This window comes from Dama dama, chromosome 13 (assembly GCF_033118175.1).
Source record: "Dama dama isolate Ldn47 chromosome 13, ASM3311817v1, whole genome shotgun sequence".
Taxonomy (NCBI): Eukaryota; Metazoa; Chordata; class Mammalia; order Artiodactyla; family Cervidae; genus Dama; species Dama dama.
Genome location: NC_083693.1, coordinates 38,734,237 through 38,749,029, shown reverse-complemented (window position 1 = coordinate 38,749,029; position 14,793 = coordinate 38,734,237). Strand labels below are relative to the sequence as shown.

At 47.4% G+C, this 14,793-nt stretch overlaps 1 protein-coding gene across 1 annotated transcript in view; it reads left to right on the top strand.

Annotated features, from left to right (window-relative positions):
* Positions 1 to 14,793, top strand: part of TBC1D2B (TBC1 domain family member 2B) — an 88,842-nt gene that overhangs the window by 59,898 nt on the left and 14,151 nt on the right. Inside the window, exons 6-10 of the mRNA XM_061158892.1 lie at positions 479 to 874; positions 5,733 to 5,843; positions 7,187 to 7,380; positions 10,175 to 10,669; positions 13,429 to 13,546. Coding sequence (XP_061014875.1) covers positions 479 to 874; positions 5,733 to 5,843; positions 7,187 to 7,380; positions 10,175 to 10,669; positions 13,429 to 13,546 — 1,314 coding nt within the window. The remainder of the gene's footprint in view (positions 1 to 478; positions 875 to 5,732; positions 5,844 to 7,186; positions 7,381 to 10,174; positions 10,670 to 13,428; positions 13,547 to 14,793) is intronic.

Here is a 14,793-nt window from a genome sequence, read left to right as displayed (position 1 = left end):
GCGTGAGACCCTTAGCGTGAACTGGGGAGCGTGTTGTCTGCACCTCGCCCACTCTCTGAGCGTAATTCCAGCCCAAGCCCTGTGAACAGTTTTTTTTTAAAGAGTTTCCACATCCTGTTAAATAGCAGCTTTTTTTGAGCTGATCACACCTAATTATACTTAATTCCTCGGCAGATCAGTGAACTTAGAGCTCAGATGTTTTAATATGGATGAATGTTCACTGGGAACCATTGCTAATTGCAGTCTGCCTGTCCACCATTTCCTGCTTCCTATCATTGTTCTCTGCAGACAGGCTTTATGGAACAAATATTTTTCCTTCTCTATTTTTTGAGATCCTTCAAGAGGAAGTTGGGTATTAAAGTATTTCCATTAAATTTCTGCATTTGCTCAAACTCTAATGGTTGCTCTGTGTAGACTTGTCGTGACCTCTGCTTTTCCTCCCATCCCTGCTCCCTGATCCGTCTTCCCTGGCTCCCAGGAGCTCGTGCGGCTGCTGCAGCAGACGGTGCGGTCCTCCCAGTACGACAAGTACTTCACAAGCAGCCGCCTCTGTGATGGGGTCCCGCAGGACACACTGGGGCTTCTGCACCAGAAGGACGACCAGATTCTGGGCCTCACCAACCAGCTGGAGAGGTTCAACCAGGAGAAGGACAGTCTTCAGCAGGAAGTGAAGATGCTGAAGAGCAAAGTGGGTGAGCTCAGCGAGCGGCTGGGGATGCTGATGGAGACCATCCAGGCCAAGGACGAGGTCATCATGAAGCTCTCCCGGCAGCTCAGCGAGTGCGAGGGCAGCGCGTCCTCCCCGACCTGTGTGCCTGGCTCTCCCGCGGCCGCCCCCGCGGGCAGGGACCAGCTGGAACTGGACTGGCTGAAAGTAAGAGCAGGGCCTGGGTGCCTGTTATGGGAAAAGAAACCCCAGATCCGCTAACAGTCTGTCCATTGATGTCATTCTAGAGCACCTGGCCTCGGTGAGCTAGTTTGGCGTGACAGCAAAGCAGCTGTGCCCTTTAAAAAAAAAAAAAAAAAGTGTCACAAGACTCCTGGTCAGATAACTATTAGTTTCCTAAGAAGCTTCCATGGAAAATGAAAGTCTGAGTCCATTGATGTCGCCATAGCTCAGAACAGTTTCAGATCTTTCCCCTCCCTTGCAGCTGTGACTTCTCTATTTATACACCCTTAGAACTTCTTTATTCCATGTAACCTCTGGTGGCTGTTTTTTGCCTCCTCTGTGCATGGACCGTCACCGGCACAGCCGCCTTGGCAAACTGTGGAGGCCAGGTGAGGGAGCATCGTTCCTGACCGCTGGCGTGGGCTCAGGTGGAGAAGCGGACCCTGACTCCCAGCATACTTGGGAGAAGGGCCTTCACAGAGTCAGTTGCCCCCATGCCTAAGGCAGGGGTGTCCTGACGCCCAGCACGGAGGGCAGAGTCTCCTCCCCGTGTGCCTCTCTGGGCTGCCCCTGAGGACGGGAGGCTGGTTCCTGACCAGAGGTGGCTCTCCCTGTCACACCTGGGGTGGTGACCAGCAGATGAGCACAGAGAATGCTGCGAGGCAGGGGGCAGGTGACTGTCCTGTGGAGAAACCTATCTGGCCCCAGGGGAGAGCTGAAAAGCATTGGGACACTGTCAGCCAGGCCACTGAGAGGGCCCCCAAAGTTTTTCTGCCATCAGTTCTCGATTTGGAGAAGTTTCAGGTGGAGATGTGTCCCCTAGGATAGAGGCATTTGGTATAACCCAGACCCGAGCTGTCCCCACACAGATCTGCAACTATCCGTCCCAGCTGGCCCCAAAGTCTTCCTCAGCTGGCTGCAGTTAATGTGGCACCGAGGATATTTTGTCCCCAAATGCGGTTTATTGTTGAAGGGCAAAGGCGTGCCACTTTTGAGATCGTTACTGAGCCTGCTTCATGCCTAGCAGTCCCTGTCATGCAGTGTCAATGGACTGGATGACTGTTAGTCATGTCTGGACCTTAAAGATAACTCTTAAATGGAAAGTAAAACTCTGGAATAATAGGCGACTTTGTTGAAATGTTTGTGGCCTCCTGTGGTCACCACTTCTTAGGGACAGCACCCAGTAGAAATGTGAGGCCAGAAGGATTTATTGGTGAGAAAAACCAAAAGGGCAACAGCAGCACCAAAGCCCTCAATCTCTTTACTTTGTAATTATAACTGCTACAAAAATAGCCGTGTTAAAAAAAAAAAAAAAAGGTCTTGGTTAGTGTTGCCAGTAAAAGTTGGTTTTGTGTATATGTGCAAGCTAGAGTGTACCCAACCTTAAATATACATCCCTTTCGTATAGTTTTTTTTAGAGTCCCTTTTTATAGTCTTTTTTTACATCCCTTTTTACAGTCTGATATTTAATGTCGGCTGAATTTTTTTATTATTCATTATTTGTATTTATTTGGATGTGTCAGGCCTTAGTTGCGGCACATGGGCTCTTCAGCCTTCATTGCAGCACATGGGGTTTTTAGTCGCCTTCTGTGACCTCTGAATTGCAGCCTGTGGGACCTGGTTCCCTGACCAGGGATTGAACCCAGGCCCTCTGCATTGGGAGGGCGGGGTCTTAATCACTGGACCGCCAGGGAAGTCCCTCAACTGAATTTTATGTTTTGCAAGCATATCTGTCTTTGGTAGTATTTAGAGAGAAGCACCAGGGTGTTTGGTTTCCAGGCTGCAGTGAGTGGTGCTCTGCAGGGGAGCACGTTTTACCAGCGAGTGGAACCACGGTGTATGTCGGGGCATGCAGGGGGGTATTCCACATTATCCACCTTTTGATTCTGTCATCATTATTTAATCAGCCTCTCTCTTCTTTCCTGTGATTTGCTGTTACGTGAATAACTTCATACATACAGCTTTTCCTGCCTGGTACTCATTCATTCAGCCAGCCGGCCATGGGGTGGGCTTTGTACTCTGCACAAAGCAGACAGTCTCTGTCCTCCTGGAGCTCAGAGTTTAGTTTAGAAAGCATGAAAATGAAAAAAGCAGAATCACAACTGTAATAAACACCAATGAGGAAGGGGATGTGGCCCAGTATGGTGAGGTGGTTTAGATTGAGCCTGGGCTCTGAAGCCAAACTTGGTTATATTCAAATCCAGCCTTACCACTAATGACCTCTGACCTGAGGCAGGCTGGTTCACCTCATCTGAGAAATGGCACTCACCTCATAGAGTCTTGTAAGGGTTTAAAGAGGTAGTCCATGTAAAGCCTTCACAGAACACCTGGTATCCCACAGAGTTTTGTTTTAATCATTATTTTTTTGGCTGCATCAGGTCGTAATTGCAACGTGTGAGATCTTTCATTGCAGCTTGTGGCTCCAGAGCGTGGGCTCAGTAGCTGTGGCATGCGGGCTTAGTTGCCCCACTGCATGTGGGATCTTAGGTCGTTGACCGGGGTGGGACCCTGGTCCTCTGGGTTGGAAGGCAGATTCCTAACCACTGGACCACCAGGGAAGTCCCCCTGCTAGAGTCTTTTTTTGTTGTTGTTGTTGTTGTTGTTTTTTTCCTGCTAGAGTCTTAAGTGAAGACTGTGATTGTCGTTCTAGAGAAAGAATCCTTGAGATGCACTGTCAGGACTTCCTTAGACTCAAGCACGAAGTCTAACTCAAAGACATGTGTCCTGCTCCCCCGACCCACCTTGTACTGCCCAGTCTGTGCCCGTCACAGTCCAGTGTATTCTTCAGTTGCCCTCTAGCTCACCTTCCTTCAGTCAGCCTGCCGTTTGGTGATGTTTGCTCGTTGTTTCCAAATACGAGCGCTTCCAGACACCAGAAGAAAGGAGAACGTCATGATTTAGATCAGAAAAGGAAGTCTGTGGACCTCCTTCAGGGTCTGACAGTGGCTGTCTCCAGTCCTTTTCATGACATGTGGTCTTGCTGAGACTGAGAATGTGTGATGCAGATCAGAGCTCAGGTGGGAGTTGGAGGCCAAGCACCCTGGCCAGGGGCCCAGCAGGCCTGCCTCCCAGACCCACACTTAGTCATCGCACGGCCTGCCTGTGACAGCTCTTCAGTTAGGAAACAGAGATGATGAGCAGTTGCCAAAGAGTAGCGTTGTGAGGTTTAAGTGAGATTGAGGGTCTCTCCCATGCTTAGCTGCTCTGTAAGTGTTAGCGATTATAGGGACCGCGGGAACATTTTCATTCTTCTGTGTTTTCAAGGGAAATTGTATGCCGCCACGGTGGTTCCCAGTTTGGAGATGTGGGCATCTCTGGACACATCTCTGGGGAGGGGCCGCAGTCTCTGTCCTGGGACAGCACAAAGGTCAGGGCCTTTCTTGACTGCCTTGGCCTTGGACCAAGGTGGTTGTTGACCACCCTTGGAACTATCGTGAATAGTTCCTCCTGAGGTTGAGGGATCAGAGATTCTTCGGGAACTTCACACAGAGTAGGGGACAAACACATTTGTAAAAGACTGGATTTGGTAGGGAGCATGTAGAGATCACTGCCCGAATTGTCTCAAAGATCACCTTTCCCTTCCTTTGCTCAGAGTTTCAAGGGCTGAAGCTAACACACAGCATCTGCTTCTGCCAGATCTGAACTTTGAGTTGGACCTGGTGAACTTGTCACTAGCTTGTGACGTTCTCTCATTTTTCTTCTTTATTTCTTTATTTTTGACTGTGCTGGGTCTCCTTGGCTGCACATAGGCTTTCTCTAGTTGTGGTGCGTGGGCTTCTCATTGTGGTGGCTTCTCCTGTTGTGGCGCACGGGCTCTGGAGCGCGCAGGCTCAGTAGTTGTGGCTCATGGGCTTAGTTGCTCTGTGGCATGTGGAATCTTCCCGGACCAGGGCTTAAACCTGTGTCCCCTGTTTTGGCAGGCAGATTCTTAACCACTGGACCACTAGGAAAGTCATTATGATGTTCTCTTAAAACATAAAGCAAACGTGTCAAGAGTTAACCACTGGAAAATTTAGGTGAAGGGTATATTGTGTTTATTGTACTTTTCTTCCAACTTTTCCATAAGTTTGAAATCTTTTTAATGTAAAAAAAATTGAGGAACATAATCTCTTAAGTGCCTTATACATTGTAGGCTATAGGTATTCATTATTAAGTGTAATTCTTAAGAACATTGTATATATGTATAGCCTTTTCTACATAAACTGGATAAGTAAAAATGAGAATGGACAGAAAGTTTGTTCAGTTTCTCTAGTTAAAAAACAAGATGAATATAAGACATTACCTTTTGTACCACCTCAGTGTATATGGGTAGATAAAATATTTGCATAGATTTAGGGCATAAGTCCTACTTATTTCTCCTAAGGTCAGTTGAGAAAAATCACCACCATCAAGTAAATTTATTTCCCGATCTCCTTCATCATGCAGTGGTCCCTACTTTCCTTCCCTTGCCAAGGGTGGCCATAAAGCTTAATCAGAAAGTGCCTAATAATCATTTTCAGTTCCTTAGAACTTGCTCTAACTTAGAAAGGGCTAGCCGCAGTGCCCCCTTTGGGCTTCCATGGTAGCTCAGCTAGTAAAGAATCCACCTGCAATGTAGGAGACCCTGGTTCGATTTTTGGGTTGGAAAGACCCTCTGGAGAAGGGAACAGCTACCGACTCCAGTATTCTGGCCTGGAGAATTCCATGGACTGTATAGTCCATGGGGTTGCAAAGAGTCAGACACGATTGAGCAACTTTCACTTTCAGAAAGGGCTATTTGATTGGTAAGGCAGCAAAATATTAATTATAAAGGATAATCAACATTCAACCAGTGTGAGTCGATGAACTTTTTTTTTTCCAACAGGATAATCTACAGGGGTACAAAACCCAAAATAAATTTCTAAATAAGGAAATCTTGGAACTTGCAGCTCTACGGAGAAATGCAGAAAGAAGAGAGAGGGATCTGATGGCAAAGGTAGGTCAGGGTGCGTACATTCTCTCCTCAGGTGGGAGATGATGTGATTCAGAAACTATTCAAAAATGGACATGCTTTCAAATCAGTTAAACCCCCATGCTTGAAGGGATATGATTACTGATACCAAAATGTATTTAAAATGTATATAGTGATAGCACTGATTAATTTCACTTTGTGATGAAGACAGTAGAAATGCCCTGAGATGTGGGTTTTATTCACAGGTGTAATGAACTTTATCGAAAAAAAAGACACAGTTCTGAGGTCCCCCAAATTAAGGTTTTTTGGATTTTTTGATTTATGCTATTGGGTTGTGTGAGTCAGTTCCGTGTCTATTAAGTGGGGGTGGTGAGCATGATGCCTTCTCTGAATCTGATAGGGTTGGTGTGAGAGTCAGATGTGACTATGCTGATAACTCAGTTGGTAAAGAATCCGCCTGCAATGCAGGAGACCCCAGTTCAATTCCTGGGCCAGGAAGATCTGCTGGAGAAGGGATAGGCTACCCACTCCAGTATTCTTGGGCTTTCCTTGTGGCTCAGCTGGTAAAGAATCCACCTGCAATGCGGGTTTGATGCAAACCTGAGTTTGATCCCTGGGTTGGGAAGATCCCCTGGAGAAGGGAAAGGCTACCCACTGCAGTATTCTGGCCTGGAGAATTCCATGCACTGTATAGGCCATGGAGTTGCAGAGAATTGGACACGACTGAGCGACTTTCCCTTTCATTTCTCTTTCAAAGAGGGCTTTGCGAAGTGTACAGACATCATAGATATTCCAGTGATAATCAAATGAAATTCAGTGACACTGTGTCGGCAGCTATTAAATGCCTCATATACCTTTTGAACAGTCCCCAGAGCATCTTCCCAGGCCTTGTTCCTGCATGTTTTCGAGGGATGTGTTGATTTGTCTGATAAGGTAGAAGATGGGAGCTGGTGCTGGGTCATAGCATCCTAGGAAAGTATTGAAATACCATAAGGTGGCTGCTTGGGGCCTGTGTGCCAAGTTGTGCTCAGCTTGACTTCAGTAATGAGTGTGTGGCCTGGTTTCTGCTGTTCACCTCAACGCTGTCCAGAACTCATGTGTTGACATGCAAAAGCCTTATTACCAGTACTTCTGTGCTTATTACTTTATTACCAGTACTTCCCCCAGAGGGAAGAGGGGGCTTAGTGGACCATTTAGATAAGACAAGTGGCCTGTGGCATAAATTCATCTCTTGCCTGGGATATAGTCTCTCTCTGGCTCACTTCCTAGTGGTTCTGGGCTTGTCATTCATTGATTGCTTGAGATACTTGAGGATTGCTCTTCCTGTGTGTCTGTCTGGAAGGAGGTAACTCCCACATTCTCTGCAGTATTCTAGCCTGGAAGCCAAGCTCTGCCAGATAGAAAGCAAATACTTGATACTGCTCCAAGAAATGAAGACCCCAGTTTGCTCAGAAGAACAGGGGCCTGCTCGGGATGTCATAGCCCAGCTGCTGGAGGACGCTCTGCAGGTTGAGAGTCCAGAGCATCCAGAGCAAGCGTTCATTAAACCTCATCTTGTCAGGTAAAGATGCTTGTGACTCCTGGGGGTGGTGGGACCCATTTCTCAAGCCCCGCTTTAAGCACAGTAGCCACTTACCAAGAACTTTACACAGTTCTCCGTGTCTCCTTCGATACTCATGACAAGGACTGTCAGTCATTAGAACAGGTAATCTCATCAATCTTGCTGTCATAATCAAGTAACAGAGCTGGGATTCAGCCCAGGTCTTTTGATTTCAAGACTTTTCTTGCATGTACCGTGCCACCGTGGATGCTAGCCAGTCTTGCTATAAGAGGAGCCAGTCCTCCGAGGAGTAGAATCTTGTCCAGAGACCCATGGGTACAACTGCACTCATGGGGAGTTTGAAAGCAAAGGAGCCCCTAAGTGGGTAACTGGGCCTTCTCTGTAAGGGAAGCATACTTGGGTAACCTGATCCAGTGGTTCAGAACTCACTGAGGGTCTGATTCAAGCCATGGAGACACTTGGCCCCAAAATGCGGTTGGATATACACACAGTATTGCATATGTTTTTCAGAAAATCACGGAGTCTGGCAGCCTGTGATGTATCTTGGATTAAGAACCTTCATATCCTAGTTTCTAAAAAATGAGTTTCATGAAATATTGGCAGGAGAAGTCTGTGAATGCACTTAGTCCAGTCTCCTCCTGTTTCCACCCCCACTATGCCTGGCTTCTCCTGCCCCACCCTGGTCCCAGGGGAAGCCCTGCCTCAGCCCGACCTGCTCTTTCCCTTCTCTGTGCTTAGAGCACTGGCCTGCCTTGTCCATGCTACTCAGATGACAGGTAAAAAATATGCTGTTGGAATACAACCAATGCCATTGTCACAAAACTACTGAGGTCTGTGTGCCAGGAGCTGTGCCACTGCTCATGTTTAACACTTAGTGAGGAGGGTGTTTTTATCCTCAGCAAATGCTGAAGCTGGGGTCAGGGAGGTGATGTAACTTGCCCAGGTCACACAGCCAGGGAGTGGCCAGGACAGGACCCCAGTCTGGGCAGCCAGGTTCCCCACGCTGTGCTCTCCTGCTGTGTTTCGGGAGTGGGGTTTGGGGACTGACTCCCATGAGGACAGAGCCCAGCTATCTGCCCATCTGTTGTATGTTTTCAAACTTTCTGTATAAGTAGAATAATAACTGTGTATATTGAGTTACTTTTAACTTTTCATTATGGAATTTCAAAGTAGTAGCATCATATGACACCCCCATATGTAACTGTTACCCAATAATTTAACAATTATTAACATTTTGCCAATCTTGTTTCTTCTTATCCTCTCCCTCCGAAATTTTTTTTCTGATATATTTTAAAGCAAGGACCAGACATGTCATTTCTGCTTTCAGCACTTCAATGTGTACCTCTAATTGAAGACACTTTTTAATATGCTAATCCTACCATATTCATACCTTTTTGTGACTTATTTCTTTCAACATGGTTTTCTGAAATTATACAGATGGATTTATGTAGCCCCTGAGCAGTTTTTTTTATCTGCCTTACACAGCTTCCTTGTATATCACTTTTTTATTCCTTCATCTCATGGTAGACACTTAGAGTAGTTCTGTTTTTTCTTTTTACAAACTGTGATGCACTAGACATCAGTGGTATGTGTATCCATGTGTCCATGTGTTGGCGTGAGAGTTTCTCCAGTGCTGGATGTGCTTATCTTCAGCTCTGCTGGATCCGGTTTTCAGAGTGCTCCTACAGGTTTACAGACTCAGCAGCGGTGTGTGAGAGGCCTCCTTTTGGTTTCCTGTGACTGCCATCACCATCATTGTTTTAAGTTGCTAAGTTTGTGATACATATTTACTGTGTAACGGTTCTGTAGGTCAGCAGTCCAGCATGGTCTTACTGGATGAAATCAGGGTATCAGCAGGGCTGCATTCCTTCTTGGAGGTTCTAGGAGACAGTTTGTGTCCTTGCTTACTCAAGTTGTTGGAAGATACAGTTCCTTCTGGTTGTAGGGCTAGGTCTCTGTTTTCTTGCTGGTCATCAGGTGTGGCCATTTCCAGCTCCTCGAGGTCACCTGTTTTCCTTGGCTTGTGGCTGCCTTCTTCCATCTTCAGAGCCAGCAACCGTGGGTCCAAGCCCTGTCCCACTTCACATCCCTCTGACTCTTCTTCCTTTGTCACATCTCTCTGGTCCACTCTCCTACTTTCCTCTTCAACTTTAAGGGCTCCTGTGATTACTGTGGTCCCACCTGGGACATCCAGGATAACCTTGCTGTCTTAAGGGCCATAGCTGTAATTCCACACACGGTGTACCTCTTGCCACTAAATGTGACATATTCACAGATTCCAGGGACGTCTTTGGGGGCCATTATTCTGCCTACCATAGCTTTAATTCTTTTTCATTCCTAGTATCTTACTAATGTAATGTTTTCTCCCTTGTCTTTTTACTTTTTAAAATGGTATTTTTTGAGCATAAGTGTTATGCATGTGTATATGTATGCTATATAAACATACATGCACATGTATTAATATATTAATGTAGCCAAATTTATCAGCCTTGTGTTTGCAGTCTTGCTTGTATTTTCTGTGCTTTTACATTGAGTGCTTCGACCATCTAGAGTTGATTGCTTTTTTGCCTGTGTAGTATCAAGAAGGGATCTAAAGCAGTTTTTTCCATACAGATAGCCAGTTATTCTCACCAGTTATTTATTGAGAAGTTAATTATTTCCTCACTGAATTGAAATGCCTGGTCATATATCACAGTGCCATTTAGATATGAGTAGATTTCTAGGTTCTTTTTCATGTTTCACTGACCTTTTTGCCAGATTGCATCATTTAACTTTTCGTTTTTTTCCTCAACAGTGAATATGACATTTATGGGTTTAAGACTGTCCCAGAGGATGACGAGGAAGAGAAGTTGGTCGCCAAAGTCCGGGCATTGGACCTGAAGACCCTCTACCTCACAGAAAACCAGGAGGTCTCCACTGGGGTCAAGTGGGAAAACTATTTTGCGAGCACAGTGAACAGGGAGATGACGTGTTCCCCAGAATTAAAGAACCTGGTCCGTGCGGGCATCCCACATGAGCACCGTTCCAAGGTGTGGAAGTGGTGTGTGGACCGTCACATCAAGAAGTTCAAGGACAGCACTCAGCCTGGTTACTTCCAGACTTTGCTTCAGAAGGCGCTGGAGAAACAGAACCCAGCCTCCAAGCAGATCGAGCTGGACCTGCTACGGACTCTGCCCAACAACAAGCATTACTCATGCCCCACCTCGGAAGGCATTCAGAAGCTGCGCAACGTCCTGCTCGCCTTCTCCTGGCGGAATCCAGACATCGGCTACTGCCAGGGTCTCAACAGGTAGGTCCCCAGCCCACGGAGGGCTCCTCTTTGTTCTTAAGATAACTTGTAGCTCCAGGGACTGCCTGATAGCCCCCTTCCCTTCCTGGTAAGCCAAGAAAAGCCAGTCTTTTAAGCGAAAGAAGTACTAATAGCTGCAGTAAGCTAATTTGAATTATGCACCATCCCCAATTCTAGAATAATTGAGAGAAACAAGCATGCTTTCGAAGTCTTAAGAACACCAAACTATTTGAAACAACTAGGTTTCTCATTTAGATTTCCTTGCTGTTGTCCTCACACTCAGGTTTTGATCTGCAGTTTGCATTCATTCATTTAAAATGCATGATATGACAACAAGGGCACTCCCTGTGTATACAGGATCTTTGTCAGTCATGAGGTTGCCCCAGACAGTTTTTCAGCTGGTCAAAACCTAGCCCTTGAAGAGCCCAAACATGTTTTCTTTTGGACTAGAGTCTTCTGCAGGTCTGGCATGCTTCCCTGCTTCCATAGGCAAAGGACACTGAAAAGCCTCTCACCTTCTCTTAACAATCCAGGCTCCTTATTCTGAGCTGAGCTGCACCGGCATGAGGCCACGGGAGGTACTGAGGTCTGTGCTCTGTGAAGCTGCTTGCTGGCATTGGACTTTGAGTGCTAGTGGCTGAGTTTTACCTCTGTCTGTCTCTCACCTGTGCACTCCTGCCGCTTCTACTCACTTCTGTCATTAGAGTCCATTTATATCTCTCCCAAAGTAGATAATCCAGCTTGCTAGAAACACGAACAAAGAGTGAAGAAGCTCCATGTGTGATCTTTAGCAGTTCTCCTGTAAGTCAAGTGCATGCATTGAGTTTTGAATGCTGACATTTATTCTAGCAGCTCTTGGGCCTTTTTTAATCCTCATCCATGCTGGATACAGACCTCTGGATCCAGACTGTCTTTTGCATCTGAAATGAGAGCATTGCAGGAAGAAGAGCTTAAACTGGAATGTTAGTTGGTTAAGACCTGAAACCAGTGGTTTCTAGGAAGTCATTGTCTCTGTGGTGGTCAGGCCAGGGTCCCCTCTCTGTGCCCTGAAAGTTAAGAGGGACTTCGACTGCTCCTCAATGGTCCCCTTTAAAAAAAAAAAAAAAGGCTATAAATAAGATATTGCCTAACAAAGCAGCCTTGTTTTGCTTAAATGGACAGTTCACACTGCATACTCAGTCTAAAAATTCCTGAAAGCTAAAACCTTCTGAAACTTCAGGCATCTTGGTGAGGACTTGAGCATGCCTGTTAGGGGTGCAGTAGCACCCCATTTATCTGACACTGGTATAGAATCAGCTCTTCCCCACATTAGGACACTTTCCAGCTTTAATTTAGACTTTCTGTGCACAATCACCATTGGGACCTCTAAACTTTAACCATTTTACTGGATTTTTTTCCATGCACATTATTTTGTACACACATTCTGAGAACCCAGAACTTTAGCAGAACACTAGCTTTTCTAACAGAGAAGGCAATGGCACCCCACTCCAGTACTCTTGCCTGGAAAATCCCAGGAACGGAGGAGCCTGGTAGGCTGCAGTCCATGGGGTCGCTAAGAGTCGGATACGACTGAGCGACTTCACTTTCACTTTTCACTTTCATGCATTGGAGAAGGAAATGGCAACCCACTCCAGTGTTCTTGCCTGGAGAATCCCAGGGACAGGGGAGCCTGGTGGGCTACCGTCTATGGGGTCGCACAGAGTCGGACACAACTGAAGCAACTTAGCAGCAGCAGCAGCAACAGCATCCTTTTCTAAGTGATTCACACCTATCATCATGAACATCAGTTAACTTAAAGTGATGTCTTTGAAGGCTCTGCGGATCTCAGTCTCTCTGCCCCTTCTTGTGGCGTCCTCCGGTGCTGTACACATCCTGTTTCTCCCTCCTTACCCATCTCTACTCTTTGTAACCTTTCTACTCTCCATCCCATTCATGCCAACTCAAGGCGTCCCCTTCCCAGTTTTTTTTTTTTTTTAACCTCTTAATTTGAGATTTCATTATAATTTTGTCCAAGGAAGAAAGCAAAAACAAATTCTGAGAAGTGACTTCAGGTCTCTCCCATGAGTGATGCACAAACAGAAGTTCTCAGGTGTGTAGAGAGGGGCTTTTCTATTGTGTTTTCCTTCCCATCTTTCTGTCCCAAATGCCTGCTCAGAGCCAGACCTGATGAAGTTACTGGGTGAGTAACTTCTCGGTGGTGACAATGTCAAATATAGCCGGACCCAGGTTTCCATTGTGAATGACCAAACAGCTGATACAAAGGCTTTCTTCCCCACCCCACGTGCATGCCGTGGATGCAGTGTTTTGAGAAAGCCCCCATGATGGTTCATTTGCGTGAAGCCCCATTTCAAGTAGATTGGTATCAAGAAAGTTGTTTTTAAACCATCGTTGTGTTCTTTCTCCCTTGTATTCAAATTCACCCCTTGATTTTTTGTGCATAAAAGGATTAGTTGGAACTTAAAAAACTCAAAGAATTAGCTGCATTAGCAAAATCTTATCATGAAAAAAATTTTTTTAAATGAGGCCGACTGGATCATTGGGAAATAATTTCATCATCTTTAAACAAAAAAGAAACGAAAGGGAGGGTGAATGTAGCTTTGCTTTTCAAACTAGGAAATGCTTCCCTTGCCACAAAATACTTACTTGGTATTATTTCTTGGAGAGTGGAAGTCGCCATGGAGGCGTCTGTGAAGATGGGCTGTGCTGCCTGGGTCTGGGCCAGGGGGCTGGCGCTCACATTGTCCTTTGTTTGCTTGTAGATTAGTGGCCGTGGCCCTCCTGTACCTGGAACAAGAAGATGCCTTCTGGTGTCTAGTCACCATAGTGGAAGTTTTCATGCCTCGAGACTATTACACAAAGACTCTTTTAGGATCCCAGGTACTCTAAAAATATTGTGCTTCAGTCAGCAACTTGTAGAATTAGAGCTGAAATGTGACCTGAATTAAGCGTTGATTGGGGGGATGCTCCATGGGCATGACAAGGTGCACACGGAGGCCGCCCCCTCCGCCCGCCCCCGCTTCCCCCAGCTTGGGTCGGGCTGCTCACAAGCCAGTGGGTGCCCGGTCAGGCTCACTCAGTGCCCTGGAAGCCAGCAGACCTGCTCTGTGGTCACTGCTCAGCACTGTCTCCCCTGGACTCTGCCTGGCTGGCTAAGCCACAGTTCAGGGGAGCCTGGGGAGCCTGGGTGTGTTAGCTCTGGTTCTCCAAGAGGCAGAGGCCAAGGCAGAAGCAGACATGCCAGAGACTATTGAGGGGAAAACCCATGAAGGATCAAGGGGAGGGATTGGGGAAGGCCAGGAGAACCCCCAGACCAGCGAAAGGAGGGAGGTTTGGGTAGTGGGGAAGACCCCAACCTGCTGTGCAGTTCTCAGAAAGTTTTGGTCAGGCCAGTGTGGAGTCCTTGAGCCAAGGTCACCTGTTAAAGTGCACACGAGACCCGCCTGCGTCTGTGCCCCTGCCCGGCTCGCTCACTGGCTGGAAACAGCAGGGACGACACGACTCCTGTGAACAATGTTGTAACAGGTCCAGAGGGACAGAGCTGGGGTCTCCAGCACCGCCCGCAGCAAGAGGTCCGAACAGCACAGTTCCTGCCCACCGCTCCTGGAGTCTGAAGCCAGGGGCCGGTAGGATGATGTGGGCTGGGAGGGCCCAGGGGTTCTGGCTCCACTGGCGACTTCCCACCTCAGGACCAGACCCTTGGCCCTTGCAGCCCAGGGCATCTCTTCCCGTGCTGAACTGGGGCTTCTGCTGTCGTTGGCTTCCAGATGGACTTTGCCTGCTCCCCCACTGGCAGCCCTCCTCCTCCTGTGTCTGACCTGTGTCCATGCCTCCTCCCCGAGAGCCCTGTGACTCCTGACTGCAGCTGGGCCTGTGTCCTGCCCTTCCCTGCTCTTCTCTGTTCCCTACAGCTGGATCTGCAGGCCCGGGCCATCTCCCAGCCCGTGCGTGGCCAGCAGAGGCACTGTGGGGAGCCTGGAGGAGGGCAGGGAGCTGAGGGCCATTCTCCCCTCTCTGCCTCGGGCACTTCCTGCCAGTGACTCTGTCTCCTCTGTGGCACCAGCTCCTGTCTGTGCCACTGGGGGCCCCCCTGCTCCAGCCTAGGGGTGGCTTCCTGCCCTGGCCTC